The sequence below is a fragment of the Macaca nemestrina genome, chromosome 7, assembly GCF_043159975.1.
Source record: "Macaca nemestrina isolate mMacNem1 chromosome 7, mMacNem.hap1, whole genome shotgun sequence".
Classification (NCBI taxonomy): Eukaryota; Metazoa; Chordata; class Mammalia; order Primates; family Cercopithecidae; genus Macaca; species Macaca nemestrina.
In genome coordinates this window covers 53,512,691-53,528,531 of record NC_092131.1, presented here as the reverse complement: position 1 = coordinate 53,528,531, position 15,841 = coordinate 53,512,691, and the positions used below count along the sequence as shown (strand labels likewise).

The 15,841-nt window shown below is 37.3% G+C and overlaps 1 protein-coding gene across 2 annotated transcripts in view; it reads left to right on the top strand.

Annotated features, from left to right (window-relative positions):
- LOC105481795 (cell growth regulator with ring finger domain 1) overlaps positions 1–6,011 on the top strand; it is a 34,247-nt gene extending 28,236 nt beyond the window's left edge. For both annotated transcript variants that reach the window (XM_011741537.2, XM_011741536.2), the window contains 2 exons: positions 5,122–5,229; positions 5,459–6,011. In XM_011741537.2, coding sequence (XP_011739839.1) covers positions 5,122–5,229; positions 5,459–5,779 — 429 coding nt within the window. In that variant the 3' untranslated portion in view covers positions 5,780–6,011. The remainder of the gene's footprint in view (positions 1–5,121; positions 5,230–5,458) is intronic.
- Positions 6,012–15,841: the final 9,830 nt, after the last annotated feature.

Below are 15,841 nucleotides of genomic sequence, written 5' to 3'. Positions count from 1 at the left end.
AAAATACAAAAGTCATACCAGCAGTAGTGTATTTCCAGAACCTAGTACAGTGCCTAGGACACAATAGGGGTTCAATAAATATTTGATAAGTAAAAGAAAAAAAAAAGTCATACTAGGCAGTGTTAATGAACCTCACAGAGCTTGACAGCAAAACACCTTAGCTGTACCTTGCATGCACCTTAGTGTGCATGACAGGCCTTCTGGCTTCCTCCCTCCTTTCTCTCCGTTTCAGTTAGAGATAAATAAAACATGTTAAGTTGGTGTCTCCTATTTCCAGCTTCTTTGTTCTTGACCCTGTGTGCTTGGGTAAGGAAGCCCTTCTGCCCCCACTGTGTGTGCCCTTTCTTCTAAGTTTCTTGGGTTCTGTTCTCGTTTTTCCTTTGGTTCAACACAAAAGGATCATATCGCAGTCATTTTCCCTCCCAGCTTCCCGCTTGCATTCCTTCTCCCTTCACTGATAGTGCTGTCTACTCTAGGTGCTCAGGGTCTTTTTTTTTTCTAACTTTTTCCCCCTGTCCAAACAGGGAGTGATTGTGTATCTGTGTGGTAAAATATATGTAACATAAAGTTTGCCATTTTAACCATTTGTGTGTGTGTGTGTTTTCAGTTCAGTGGCCTTGTAGGCCAGAGAAGGGTTTGTTATCAGGTCCCTGATCACACTGGATGAAGGCTGTGTGGCCCAGCTGTAATTATGGGAGGCTTATTCCCATAGGGGAGCCTGAGTGTCTCCCAAGGGTTAACAGCCGCCTTCTCTTGTACTTTGTGTATGTCTCTGTGTCTGGGTCCTTTTGAATGTCTTTTATTGTCGTCTGTGGGCTCCCTCCTTTTTTTCTGTTAATCCTTGCTTCTCTTGTCTCTTATTTCTCAGATTGGGGGTAATATTGGCACTCAAATACATTTATTAGTGTATTTTGTATTAATGTTCTCTGTTTATAATTTTAAAAGCAAATGGACCATTTCCTATTTCTTTTGCATATGTGTTTTTTGAGTATTTTATCTGTGGGTCAGGGACTATATATTTTTTAAAAAACTTATTACTAAAATATCATTTTTATTTTAACAGCAAAGAATTATATTTAGGTAGTACAATTAGGAACCAGTTTGTTGTTTTAGGTTAAAAAAAGGAAAGCAGGAATTGTTACTACAAAATTTTGACTTTAACATTTTTTCATTTTTACTTAATTACATTGGCTTTTATTCTGTATTATTCAGATAATACATTTGTGTCAGGAAAAAAAATTAGAAAGTGTAGATAAGCCAAAAGGAGAGAAGTATAATAATCTGTATTCTATCACCCAAAAATAATAACTGTGAATATTTGTATCTTTCCAAATCTTTATATATGTAATTTTAAGAAAACAGGCTAAAATGATACATTTTATACTATTTTGTGACCTGCTTTCACTTAATAGTATATTCGAACACTTTTTTCATATCAAATATTTACCCACAGCTACAAATATAACTAGTATGATAATAGCTTCAGAGGCTTTTAATATTAAATCAAATGACAAAATTGGTTTGTTTTTTTGTTTTTTTTGTTTTTGTTTTTGTTTTTGTTTTGAGACAGAATCTCGCTCTTTCGCCCAGGCTGGTGTTCAGTGGCGCAATCTTAGCTCACTGCAACCTCTGCCTCCTGGGTTCAAGCAATTCTCCTGCCTCAGCCTCCCAAGTAGCTGGGATTACAGGCACACACCACCATGCCCGGCTAATTTGTGTATATTTAGTAGAGGTGGGGTTTCACCATGTTGGCCAGGTTAGTCTTGAACCCCTGACCTCGTGATCCACCCAACTCGGCCTCCCAAAGTGCTGGGATTACAAGTGTGAGCCACTGCTCCTAGCCAACAAAATTGTTAGTATGAAGTGGTAACTACTATTTTCTACAAACCCTGTCATTTTGATTTAGTATTAAAAGCCTCTGATGCCATTACTAAATTAATAAATCTTTATAAGCTTGTAAAGAATATTGTGTTTTTGCAACTAATGTAGGGTTTTAAAACTTTTTATTTGTACATAATTTCAAAAAGTTGCAAAAATAAAAAAATAAAAAGAACACCCATATACCCGGTACCTGGATCTCCTATTGTTAACATTTCTGTCCTTTGCATTGTTCGCTCATTTATGTATGTATGTATGTATGTATGTGTTGATTGATTGAGAGAGAGAGGGTCTTGCTCTATCACCAGGCTGGAATGTAGTGGCACAGTCATGGCTCACTGCAGCCTCAACCTCTTGAGCTCAAGTGATCATCCTGCCTCAGCCTTCTAAGCAACTGGGATTACAGGAATGCACCACTGTGCCAGGCTAAATTAAAAAAAATTTTTTTTTTTATAAAGACAAGGTCTTACTGTGTTGCCCTGGCTGGTCTCAAACTCCTGAGCTCAAGCAGTCCTCCCACCGTGATCTCCCAAAGGGCTGAGATGACAGGCGTGAGCCACCACACCCAGCCTGCTCATATGTTTATACATACACATATATATGATTGTATATATATTTTAAATCAATGATTTGAGAATAAGTTGCATACATGATGCTTCTTTACCCCTAAATACTTCAGTGCGTATTTCCTAAAAATAAGGATGCTTTCTTATATAACCACAGTATAGTCATCTTCTTTATAAATTTAACATTGTACAGTATTTTATCCAATTCACAACCAATTTTCTTCTTCAGTTCAGGTTCTAGTCTAGAGCCAGACTTTGTATTTGTCATGGATCTTTAGCTTCCTTTAGCCTGGAACATTTCCATACTCTGTCTTTTATGATATGAGCATTTTTTAAGGATATAGTCACACACACACACACACCCTTTTTGTAAATTAAAAGATTCTCATTTTGTTTGTCTGATTTTTCTTACGATCAGATCAAAGTTATGCAGCTGCAGCCAGTGAGCTGCCCGGGTAATGTGTTGTTTTCAGAGTGCCACCTCTAGAAGCATGCAATGTTCTTTTCTCTAATTGGTCATGTTAATTTTGATCTCTTAGTCAAGGTGTTATCTGATTTCTCCACTCTTCTGTTTTTTTCTCCCCCTTGGTCTGTGAGGAGGCACTGTAAGATCATGTAAATATCCTGCTTTTTATTAAAAGAAAAATGTTTGTCCTAGATTTAACATCCATTGATGATTCTTGCCAGATTTCATCTTTACTGTGATGGTTGCAAAATAATTATTTTCCAACTCTAGCCCTCCCTCCAGTCAGTTCTTGGCATTCTACAACAAGCAAGAGACTTCCTGTCTCTCCCATTTGTTTGTTTGCTTATCTGTTGTCTCTATGGCCTCATGAATTTTTCCCCCAGTGTTTTATAACTCATGACTGAATTTAATTATTTTGGTGTTCAAACTGCCATTTCCTTGTGCTTCCTGCCAAAACTGAGGGTTTGTAGTCAAACTGTGTCCATAGATTACTTGGATTCTCTCAAAAGTCAGAAAACCTTACAAAGAAATATATTCATGTTGTTTTCTTCTGTATCCCTTCCTCTCCATTCCCACACACCCCAGTCCTTAGAGATAATTGTTGTTTTCCGATTTATCCGCCGTTTTTTATTTTCTCTTCTTTCTTACACAAAAGATAGCATATTCTCTATGCTATGTATGCTGTTTTGTACTTTGCTTTTTTTCACTTCAGAAAATCTGGAAATCACTGCACACCAGTTTGCAGAGATTATCTTCACCTTTTTTTTTTTTGATAGCTGCATAGCACCTCACTGTGTGTATGCTGTGCATATTCCATAGTTATTCTGCCAGTCTTCTGTGCTTGGACATTCAGGTACTTTCTAATATTCTGCAGTAACAAATAATCTTATGCTGAATAATCCGTATATACATATCTTAATATTGTTGGAATTGTATGGTTGAAGTGTAAATGCGTGTTGTTTTGTTAGATGTTGCCATTGGAATTGTACCTTTTTGTAAAAAAACATTTCCACCAACAATATATGAGAGTGTATTTACACAGAGTTCATTGACAAGCTTTTGAATTTTTGTCACTCTGATGAGTGAACAGTGGTGCAGTATTAATTTTAATTAAACATCTTTTAATATGGTCATAGTTCATGTTTATATCTTTTTATGAATTGTCCATGTCTTTTGCCCATTTTTCTATAGGATTTTGGCCATTTTTCTTCAGTTTTTAAAAGTTCTTCATAAATTAGGAATATTAACCTTTAATCTGTGACACACCTTGTGAATATTCTAGTTCATCATGTGTTTTGACTTTGTTTATGGTGCTTTTTATCATGTATATTTTTAATTCTTATATAGTCAAGTGTATTTACTCTGGGTTTTGAGTCATAGTTAATGTCTTTCCTTACACTGAGACTAAAATGGAATTTATTCATTTTCTTCTAGTACTTGTACAGTTTTATTTTTTACATTTAGATCTCTTATGTGTCTGGAGTTTATTCTTACGTATGGTATGAGGAATGCATCTAATTATATATTTTTCCCATAGCTATCCGGTTGTCCCAATACTGTTTATTAAAAAAAACTCTGGTGATTTGACATGACACCTTTATTATATTTTTATACATAACTAGGTCTGTTTCTGGACTGTTTATCCTGTTTCATCCATCTGTCTATTCATGTGCCAGTACTATACTGTTTTAATTTTAAAGACTTCGTAGTCTGTTTTATTATCTGACGGGGCTAGTCGCCCTCATGGCTCTCTCTCTTTTCAGTATTTTTCTAGCTCTTCTTTTGTGTTCATTTTTCTGTATGAGAATTTTAGAGTCAATGCATGTAGCTCTCTAAACAAAAGTGTTTTCTTTGGTCCCCGTACGTCCAAGCTTCTTAAAAGACTGTTTAATACTGACTTTAATTCCTCTCCTTCATTTCCTTTTTTAGTCCTCTCAAAGATTCCTTTGTCCATTGTGATCACATTAAATTTGTAAATTTGAGTACAATTAAAATAACTGCCAAAAACATGTCAGTAACTGATTCCTCTGTAGTGATTATGATTTAATCAGATCGATGCAAGTTTTCTAATTTATCAGCCTTTTATTTTTGAGAAGCATTTTTTTTTGGCAGAAGACAAAGTGTCTAGAAGCAGTTGAAAATTATTTTTCACATATATGTGAAATAATGTAAAGATTTTAAGTACTGACCAGTGTTCAATTTTTATTTTAGATTTCCATGGTGTCAGTGATTCATATTCCTGATAGGACTTATAAACTACCCTGCAGAATATTGTATCAATATTTACTCTTGGCTCAAGGTCAATTTCATGATCTTAAGGTAAGTCGTACTCTGTAGTCTTATCTCTGTCTCTTTTGTTTACAGAGTTTCAAAGAATGGCCATTTATGAAAAGATGATTGTATTTTTCAGTTAATAATTATAGAAGATAACTATTCTTTACAATTGGATTTGCTAGCTCATAAATTTTGAGCATCTTCTTATGACCCCCAGTTTTAAAGAGTAATTGTTATTTATAATAATCTTTAAACTTATGTCTTTGATTTTCAGCAACTTTTCATGTCTGCAAATAATAATTTCACTCCCTCCAACAATTCCTCTTCAGAAGAAAAAAACACAGACAGAAGTTTGTTGGAAAAGGTGGGACTCTCTGAAAGTGAAGTTGAGCCATCGGAGGAGAACAGCAAGGACTGTGTTGTTTGCCAGAATGGGACTGTGAACTGGGTGCTCTTACCATGCAGACACACCTGCCTGTGTGATGGCTGCGTGAAGTATTTTCAGCAGTGCCCAATGTGCAGGCAGTTTGTTCAGGAATCTTTTGCACTTTGCAGTCAAAAAGAGCAAGATAAAGACAAACCGAAGGTTCTTTGAAGACATTGTAACACTGAAAAGTACACTTTCTACTAAAGATGCAGAAATTGATGATCTTGGAATTCATTATAACATGGAATCTACAGTATGGGCCATCAATGAAAATTCTATTTTAACTTCATATTTGTATGGTACATGGATGACAAAAATTGGTTATTCCTTTCTGCTTAGTGAATGAATACTGAAATTCATCTGTGTTGATACATAAAATTCATTCAACTCTTGAAAAGAATCTATGAGTTTGGCCTTTTATTAGCTAGATTTCCTCTCACGTTAATTAGAAAAATCATTCTGAAAGGCAATCCATTGAAAATTTGAGGAGGTTAAAGTCTTAAGATCACTACATGTTTTACCTTTGATGTAATCTGGAGAGCAATTAAGAAAAAACTTAATTCTGCTTAAAGTAATTGTGTGTTCTCTAGTTTATACAAAGGAGTTGGAATGAGCTTCTTTAAATCTTTTCCGGAAATACCAGTTTTTATAAATATCCATCTGTTTGGTTTCTAATGTCCCTTATAGTTACATAAATACAGGTCATAGTTTTTAAATACTTGTTCTTAAATCATAAATACAAGATATAATTCTTGACTGTTCTCAGTGAATTATAAAATGGTACTCATCTATAGGAGGCAGATATATAAAATTTGGATAATAAGATTTTTTGGATAATTAAATTTATTAAGTTGATAGTCAAGTGTGATTAGATTAGCAGAATGTGATCTACCAGGGAAGACCTGCGAGACCGTTCATGCCTTGCCTTAGGTTTCTGCCTGCACAGCAAATCCATCCAGAACTGAGGTGCGAGGGGGAAGGTTAGAGAGCTAGAAAAATCACTAAAACAAACAAATAACTATTTTTCTAGTGTATTTTTATTCCAAGTAAACCCTGTATCCTTCTGAATAGTAAATTACTTTGTTCATCCATTGTTCTGTCTTTGTAAGAATTGAAAAACTTGGTAGGCAGAAAGACCCCACCCTCTTCTCTTTCCAAGATGACTAAAAGAAAAAGGTAAATCAGAGCCTTCCATGTTTTCAGTGAGGATTATCCTAACTCACCAAGAAAGCAGATCATGGCAAATAAACTGTGACCTTCAGGGAGATTTTTCAAGCCTCTTTTTGTCCTGTTTGTATTAAGAATAATGCCTTGCCTTTATATCTGTATTTTTATATAGTTCTATTCCAACCAGGTATAGCACTCTGAAGACGACATTATCTATTCTCCATTTTATAAACCAAATCAAACTTTCATCTACATTCGCTAGCTATGTAATAAATACCTTGTAAGAGCCAGATACTTGTTGAAAGTCTGGGCTACAAAGAATCAGTCAAGACTCCTGATGTCAAGTATTTGAGCATAAAAAGAGCATTGATGGCTAATTAGAACCCCCCTCCTCCACCCCGCCTTGTGGCCTCCCCCGCCCCCAACCCAGAAGTTCCTAAGACTGTTCCAACCCTGCCACTGGAAGCAGGGTAGTCCAAAGCTGCAGTCCCTGCTGCTCTTAACTAGCAGTATAACAATCTTGAAAACTCTCTTTGTCATGTAAATTGGGGGAATATTCAGACTCCATCCTAGCTCTGCTGCCTCTCTATAGATCTCTTTGTACCTTAACTGTCCTAGACACATAGTTGGTTTCTCATCAGAAGTAGATTCCACCAAGCCTGCATTCTTATTGCATGTTTCATAACTACTTTTGTAGTAAAATATACGTATATAAAACTTTCCTTTTCAACTATTTTTAAGTGTAAAATTAGTTGACATTAATTACATTCACATTGTTTCACAACATTCACCAGTATCCATCTCCAGAAACTTTTCATCATCCCAAACTGAAACCCATGCCCATTAAACAATAACTACCCATTCTCCCTCCGCACCAGCCTCTGGCAACCACCATTCTATTTTCTGTCCCTATGAATTTGACTATTCTAGATACTTCATGTAAGTGGAATCATACAATATCCTTTTGTGTCTGTCTAAACTTAGCATTTCTTAAACATTCATCCACGTCATAGTTTACATCAGAATTTCATTCCTTTTAAGGCTGAATAATATTCCACTGGATGTGAATGCCACATTTTGTTTATCGATTTATCCATCGTTTTCATAACTTAAAGATAACTTGCCTTTAGTTCTTGTTGCAGCTGAAGTAATTGTAAATACAAAGGATTTGGTAGGTCGTCAAGTAAAAACAAGTACACTGATTCCTAGGGGCTTGTGTCAGAATTTGTCAGATGTGAGTAGTGACATTTTGTGAGAACAACTATAAATTTATTTCAATGGATTATTAGATAAAATATTTGCTTTATATAGATGCTATTTTTCAAAAGTAGCAGCTTTTGGAACCAGGGCAACATCTAAGCAGACTTGACAGGTGAGTAGCCACCTCCTCTTTCTGTGGCCCTTTCTTCCCAACTTAATGGAGTCCATTGCAAAACCATATAGTTTAATTGCACCAGGTCTTCAATGCTTCTCAACAATTCTTTAGTTTAATGGACTCCCTACTGAACTCCCAAATAGTTATTTCAGACCTCTTCTACTTTTTTCAAGTTCTGTATCCCACCACTATTATACCACCCTCAGTAAAGGACCTTCAAGATGTAGTATGGTGTGGAGGTTATGATGGACCCTGAAGTCAGATAACTTGATTTTTATTCCAGCTCTGTCACTTAATGGCTAGTCACCTTGGAGAAGTTACTTAACCTCACTCTGCCTCAGTTTCCTTATCTATAAAATGATGATAAAAGAACCTGCCTACAGGCAGTTGAGAGGATTACACCCATGAATGTGTATAAAGTGTTTACACTTGTGACCTCCATAGTAAGCCCCATGTAAGATTGGTTCTACTGTCATTTCTTTGCTTAGATGTTCAAAATCAGTAGACATTTTTTTTTCTCTTCCCCAAGAGAAGAGATGTATTATATCTCCTTTTGAGGCTAACACTTTACTTATGGTCTTGATTTCATCCCTGCTTGCCCCTGAACTCATCTGATTACTCAGTCAATGACTAAACAAATAATTATTGAGTGCCAAAGATACTACACATCTTTGGTCATTGGGGATAAAGGAATGAATAAAATAGGCAAAACTTGCCTTCATGGAGCTTACACTCTAGTGAGAGAGAAAGAGACCAATTAGTAAAAGAGGATCAGGTGGAAGTGAGTGCTTTGGAGGAGATCAAAGCTGGGATGGGTAGGTAGGGAATGTGAGGGACACAGACTGGGTTACTCTGTATTTGAAGGCCTCTTTAGGAATTTTGGTGGAGACCTGAAGGGGGCCAGGGAGTAAGCCAGTTTGCAGTGAAGAGGTCTTATAATGACTGCAAGGCTGGGAGTTGGAGTTGACTGAGATGGGGATGATTGGAAAAAGCAAGTTTGGAGGAAAAGAACAACTGTGTTTTTGTTAAGTTTTAGATGCCAGTTAGAAATCCAGTAGAAATGTCTAATAAGCAGGTGAATATGCTAATCTAGAGTTCAGAAAAGGGGTCCAGGCTGAAGATATAAATTTGAGGGTCATTAGCATGGTACTTAAAGGCAAAAGACCACGTGAGAGCGCCAAGGGAGTGAGCATAGGAATAGAAGTGGCCCATGGATTGACACGGGATACTCCAACATTCAGGGAGATTAGGGAAGAACCAATAGACTGAGGAGTAGACAGTGAGATAGGAGAAAAACTAGAAGAGTGGTCTTTACAGTGATGTATTTCCTCTTAACAGAATTGAATGGGTAAAACAACCACCATTTTATCGTGCTGCGATATTCTGTGGTCAGGTATTGGGACAGGCTTTGGTGCAGATCGGCTTGTCTGGAACCTTATTTGGGAAGATTTGAATGGCTAGTGCGGTAACCCAAAGGCCTGAAGGCTAGAATTATCTGAAGGCTTCTTTACTCAGGTATTTGGTGCCTGGGCTGTGACAATGAAAAAGCTGGGCTGAGCTAGGACAACACATGGCCTTTACATGTGGCTTGGGTTTTGTGACAGTCTGGTGGCTTTAGGGTAGTCAGGCTTCTTTAATGGAGGCTCAGGGCTGTAAGATCAAGTGTTTGCAGTGAACAAAACAAAAGCTGCATGGCCATTTTTGTGTGTCTTTTTTAAAAACAGCTTTGTGGAGATCTAATTTACATACCATACAATTCCCCCACTCAAAGTGTACCATTCAATAGTTTTAATGTGCTCACAGAATTTTATAATCATCCCCGCAGTCAATTTTGAACATTTTTATTACCCCCAAAAGCAACCCTGTGCCTATTAGCAATCATCTCCAATCCCTCCATCCTCCCAGCCCTAGGCAAGCACTAATCTACTTTGTCTTTATAGATTTGTCTATTCTGGACAGTTCATGGAATGGAATCAAATGTAGAATCATAAATTAAATCACACAATATAAGATTTTTGTGACTGATTTCTTTCACTTAGCATGTTTTCAAGGTTCATCCATGTTGTAGTGTGAATCAGTATTTTATTCCTTTTTATTGCTGGATGAGACTTCATTGTGTAGCTGTACCATGTTGTGTTTATCCAGTCAGCATTTGATGGGCTCTTGGGGTTTTCCACTTTTGGGCCATTATGAATAATGCTATGAAGATTTAGGTACAAGTTTTGGTAGAGACATATGTTTTCATTTCTCTGGGTATATATTGTGGGGAAGAAAAAACTTTTAATCTATTTTTTAGATTTAGTCATTGGAGGCCTGCAAATTAAATGGACAAATACAAGATTAGCAAAAGAAAAGACATTTTAATCACATACAGACCGGAGTTCACAATGGAATGGGACTCAAAGGGGTGATTATTTGGGGCTTATATACAGTCATAATAGGGGAAGGCAAAAGGGAGAAGGGCACTTGTGGGAAAACAGTGACTTTCAGGAAAGATAAATGGGCCCTTGGGAGATTACATGGAAGATATGATAGTTTTCATGACAAACGTCTATTTAGGTGTGATATGGAGACATCTTCTCTCTAGTGATAATAGTTAATCTTCCCTGGTTGTTCCTGAGATGGGGATTTATGACGTTTCGGTTATTTTGACTTCTTTTGGAAGACTGTTAGGCAGAAAAGAGACTTCAGGAACTCAAATACCTTCTGCTTAAAATAATTTTTATGTCACAGCGGTTTATTCCAGACCTATTCAATACCTACAAGTGGAATTACTGGCTCATATGGAAACTCTATGTCGAAGCTTTTGAGGAAATTCCCAATTGTTTTCCAAAGCAGCTGTACCATTTCACATTCTTACTAGCAATGCATGAGGGTTCCAGTTTCTCCACATCCTCCCCAACACTTGTTATTATCTTTTAATTATAGCTATCCTATCCTAGTGGGATAGGATACCTATACCACCTCACTTCACACTTGAATACCCTTGAAGTGGTATAATTGTGGTGTATTTTTAAAATTATGGTTAGAAAAAACACATAACAGAAGTTACCATCTCACTTTTAAGTATACAGTTCAGTATGTATTCACATTCTCGTGCAATAGATCTTCAGAACTTTTTCATCTTGCCAAACTAAAATCTGTATCTATTAAACAACTCCCCATTTCTCCCCCAGCCCCTGACAACCACCATTTTATGGTATAACTGATTTTGACTTGCGTTTCCCTAATGGTTAATGATATTGAACATCTTTTCATGTTTTTATTAACCGTTTGTAGATCTACTTAGTTCTTTAACCCTTTTGTTTTTCAGACGGAGTCTCACTCTTTCACCCAGGCTGGAGTGCAGTGGTGTGATCTGGACTCACTGCAAGCTCCGCCTCCCAGGTTTACACCATTCTCCTGCCTCAGCCTCCCGAGTAGCTGGGACTACAGGCGCCCGCCACCACGCCCGGCTAATTTTTTGTATTTTTAGTAGAGACGGGTTTCACCGTGTTAGCCAGGATGGTCTCGATCTCCTGACCTCGTGATCCGCCTGCCTCGGCCTCCCAAAGTTCTGGGATTACAGGCGTGAGCCACCACGCCCAGCCAACCCATTTTTAAATTAGGTTGTAACAGTTCTCTATTATTGAACTGTAAGAGTTCTTTATATATTCTAGACACAAGTCCCTTTTGGTACATGATCTACAAATATTTTTCTCCCATTCTGTGAGCTCTCTTTTCACTTTCTTGATAGTGTCCTTTGAAGCACAAAAGTTTTCAATTTTGATGAAATCCAACTTATCTATTATTTCTTTTGTTACTTGTGTTTTGGGTGTCATATCTAAGAAGGCTTTGCCTAACTCAAGGTCACAAAATTTACACCTATATTTTTTATAAGGGTTTACAGTCTTAGCTTTTACATTTTGATCGGTTTTGAGTTAATTTTTAAATTTGGTGGAAGAAAGTGAATTCCACTTCATTCTTTAACATGTGGATATCTAATTATGCCAGTACTGTTTGTTGAAAAGACTACTCTTTCTTCATTGAATTGTCTTGGTACCCTTGTTGAATTGACTGTAAATTTGAAGGTTTATTTCTGGACTCTTAATTCTATTCTATTGATCTATATGGCTATGTTTATGCTTGTACTGTAGTTTCTCACTTATAGAAGCTTTGTGGTTTCAAAATGGGTAAACAAAAATCCTCCAACTTCGTTCTTTTTTAAGATTGTTTTGGCTATGCTGGGTCCTTTGAATTTTAGTATGAATTTTAGGATCAGCTTGTCAATGTCTGCAAAAAAAAAAAAAAAAGCCAACTGGGATTTTGATAGCAATTACATTGAACCTTAAGATCAATTTGGGGAATATTGCCATATTAACAATATTAAGTCTTCCAATCTATGAATATGGGATATCTTTTGTTTATTTAGCTCTTCTCTAATTTTTTAAAATAATGTTTTAAAGTTTTCAGAGTATAAGTTGTACTCGTTTTATTAAATTTATTTCAAAGCATTTTGTTCTTTTTGATGCTATTGTAAATAGAATTATTTTAATTTCATTTTCGAATTATTCATTACTGGCATATAAAAATAATTTGATTTTTGATTATTGATTTTTGGATATTGATATTGTACTCTTCAAATTTTAGAACTTGTTTATTAGTTTTAATACTTTTTTAGTGGATTCCTTAGACTTATATACAAGATCATGTCATACGCAAGCAGAAGTAAATTTTACTTTTTCCTTTCCAATTTGAATACCTTTCATTTGTTTTTCTTGCCTAATTTGCCTGGCTAGAACTTCCTCTCTAACTCTTTCCTCCTAGCCTCCATTATCCTTATATGTCATTTACACATGTCAATGTTGAATAGACATAGGCAGAGTAGACATCCTTGTCTTGTGCCTGATCTTAAGGGGGCATGGCCCTTTAATGACCCACCTTTGGAAGTCACACAGTATCATTTCTATTGCACCCTGTTAGTCAAACAGTCACAAGCCCATGCAGATTCAAGGAAAGCAGATACAGACTCCACCTCTTGATCAAAGAAGTACAAATGAATCTCCACCCATATTTTAAAACCAGCACTATTTAGTTTCTTAGACACCAAGTGAATAATGTATTTCAGAGAGGAGAGAGTGATCTATGTCAAATGATACCATTAGATTATGTGAAATATGAGAATTAGCCATTGGATTCAGCAATGCAGAGGTCACGTGTGGCCTGGATAAGCCCAGTTTTGGTTATGTCTGTGGTGAAAACCCAAGTGAGTATGGGCAGAGAGGAATGGGAAGCAGAAGATAGAATCAACTCTTTTGAGAATTTTGTTATAAGGAGAAACACGGAAATAGTGTGGTAACTGTCAATATGGGTTTAACAGTGTTTAGTTTTAAGATGAGAGAAAATAGCAGCATGTTTGAATGCCCATGAGAACAAATCAGTGGAGAGGGAAAAAATGATAATGCTGGGATACTAGGAGCAATTGCAGGAGTGATGTCTTTGAGAGAACAAAAGAATACTAGCATATCTCCTTTCTCTTGTATCTTCAGTCTAACTTATTTCCTTCTGCCTCAAATTATGCTAGATATTACCAGTACTAAAGAACTCCCCCACCCCAACCCTGTTTCTTATTCCACCCTATAACTCCTATTTAGCTTCCATCCTATTACTGTTTCTCTTAGTTCCAGACATCTTGAGAAATTCTGCAACAATGATTCCCCAGTGCTGGTAATTAGCAGAATCACAACTCAGATCTTAGACATATTGAGTCAGAAGTTCCCCAGGTAATTCTAATACTACTGAATCTGGGACCCTCTGAATCCTACACTATGGTCATTTTTGTTTTCTTGTTTCTTATTCACAATTATGCCCCCTCTTTTATATTCTGATTATTTGACTTAAAGTGATTTCCCAAGGGTGCCCAGTAAGCTCCTGTTTACCCCATGCCATGACCTTTCCTTGCTCCTCATTCTTCATGGCCCCTCTTTGAAAGATTCTACACATAACTATTTTTCTCCTCCTAGAAAGTTACTTTTCCTGGTTTCTGAGTCACCATGTTCCACTGCATTTCAATGGTACTTAAGAACTGCTTTTAGGGGAGAGGTAAAAGTGCAGATCCCCAGATCTATCTGTCTTAAAATTCTGATTTAATAGGTCTAGGATCTCGCCCAGGAATCACCCCTCTAACAAGCCTTCAGATGATTTTTTTTTTTTTTTTTTTGTACATGGAGTTTCACTCTTGTTGCCCAGGCTGGAGTGCAATGGCGTGATCTTGGCTCACTGCAACCACCACCTCCCAGGTTCAAGCAATTCTTCTGCCTCAGCCTCCTGAGTAGAGTAGCTGGGATTACAGGCGTGCACTACCATGCCAGCTAATTTTGTATTTTTAGTAGAGACAGGGTTTCTCCATGTTGGTCAGGCTGGTCTCGAACTCCCAACCTCAGGTGATCTACCTGCCTTGGCCTCCCAAAGTGCTGGGATTACAAGTGTGAGCCACCACCCGAAGCAGGTGGTCCACAGATATCACTGCCATGAATTGAATCTTTCCCTAGGTCTCTACAGGTCTCCCCTCATGCATCATTCATGGGACCAATGCCTTGTTAAGGACCATTTCCACAGGGTGGCAGTGCATGGAATAGACACTGAGGAGTCAAGCAAAAACCTGCTATTCTCAAAGAGTGCACTGTCTATGCTGTCTCTTATTTATTGCAATCAGCCCTTACTTCTAGACTGATTCTTCTCAAATCAATTTATCTATTTTTGATCTTTCTGCTGAGTTTGAAACTTTCATTGCTAAGTGGCTAGTGGATGTTTCCACTCATGTTTCCCACAGGCCCCTCCACCATGTCCAAAGTAGAACACATCTTCCTACAAAACCTGTGTATCTCTCACTTTCCCCTCCTGAGTTAGTGATATTGCTATCTTCCCAAAATCCCACATTCCCCTTCTTCTGGCCTCTTGTCTCTCCCCCAATATTCGATCAGTCAGCAAATCTTGATTCCACTCCTGTATTATTAGTTTCTTTGTCTGTCCCCTTTCCCTGCCTGCTAAACCTGACTTACCCCATGCTCCTAGACTCCACTATACCTTCCTCAGCCTGGTTCTTTAAAGGTAGGTGTACCTCAATGCTCAGGCCTCAGCAATCCTTTGGCTGTTTCCATCCATTCCCATGTTGGCAATTCCTAAACTCTCTATCTTCAGGCTAGAACTTTCTTTTGAACCCTAGACCCATGTATCTCCACTCTGTCTTATAGGTTCCTCAACCCTCAACATGTCCAAAGTTCAACTCAGCACGTTCCCCATAACTCTGTTTTGCTTCCTGAGTTCTTCATCTTGATGAATGATACCATCCCCAACCCTGTTGGCCAAACCAGAAGCATGGCCATCATTTCTTATCACTCCTCTTTCATACCCTCTTCTAAATATCTTTCAAGTCTTATCTTCACCCCTGCCTCTCTCCCCACCTCCATTCTAGGCTTCTCACTACCACCATTAGATGACTTTGTAGCCATCTCCTAGCAGTCTCTTGGCCTCCTGTTTGAGTCTTCCCATCATACCCATTCATTCTCCACATCCAACCAGGTAGCTCTTTATAAAAAAACTAATCAAGTTACTTCTGATTAAAACCCTTCAGTGACTCCCATTTACTGTCAGGATAAAAGTTTAAATCTTATCAAGCCCTTTTCTGATTTTGCCTCAGTCTGTGTTTG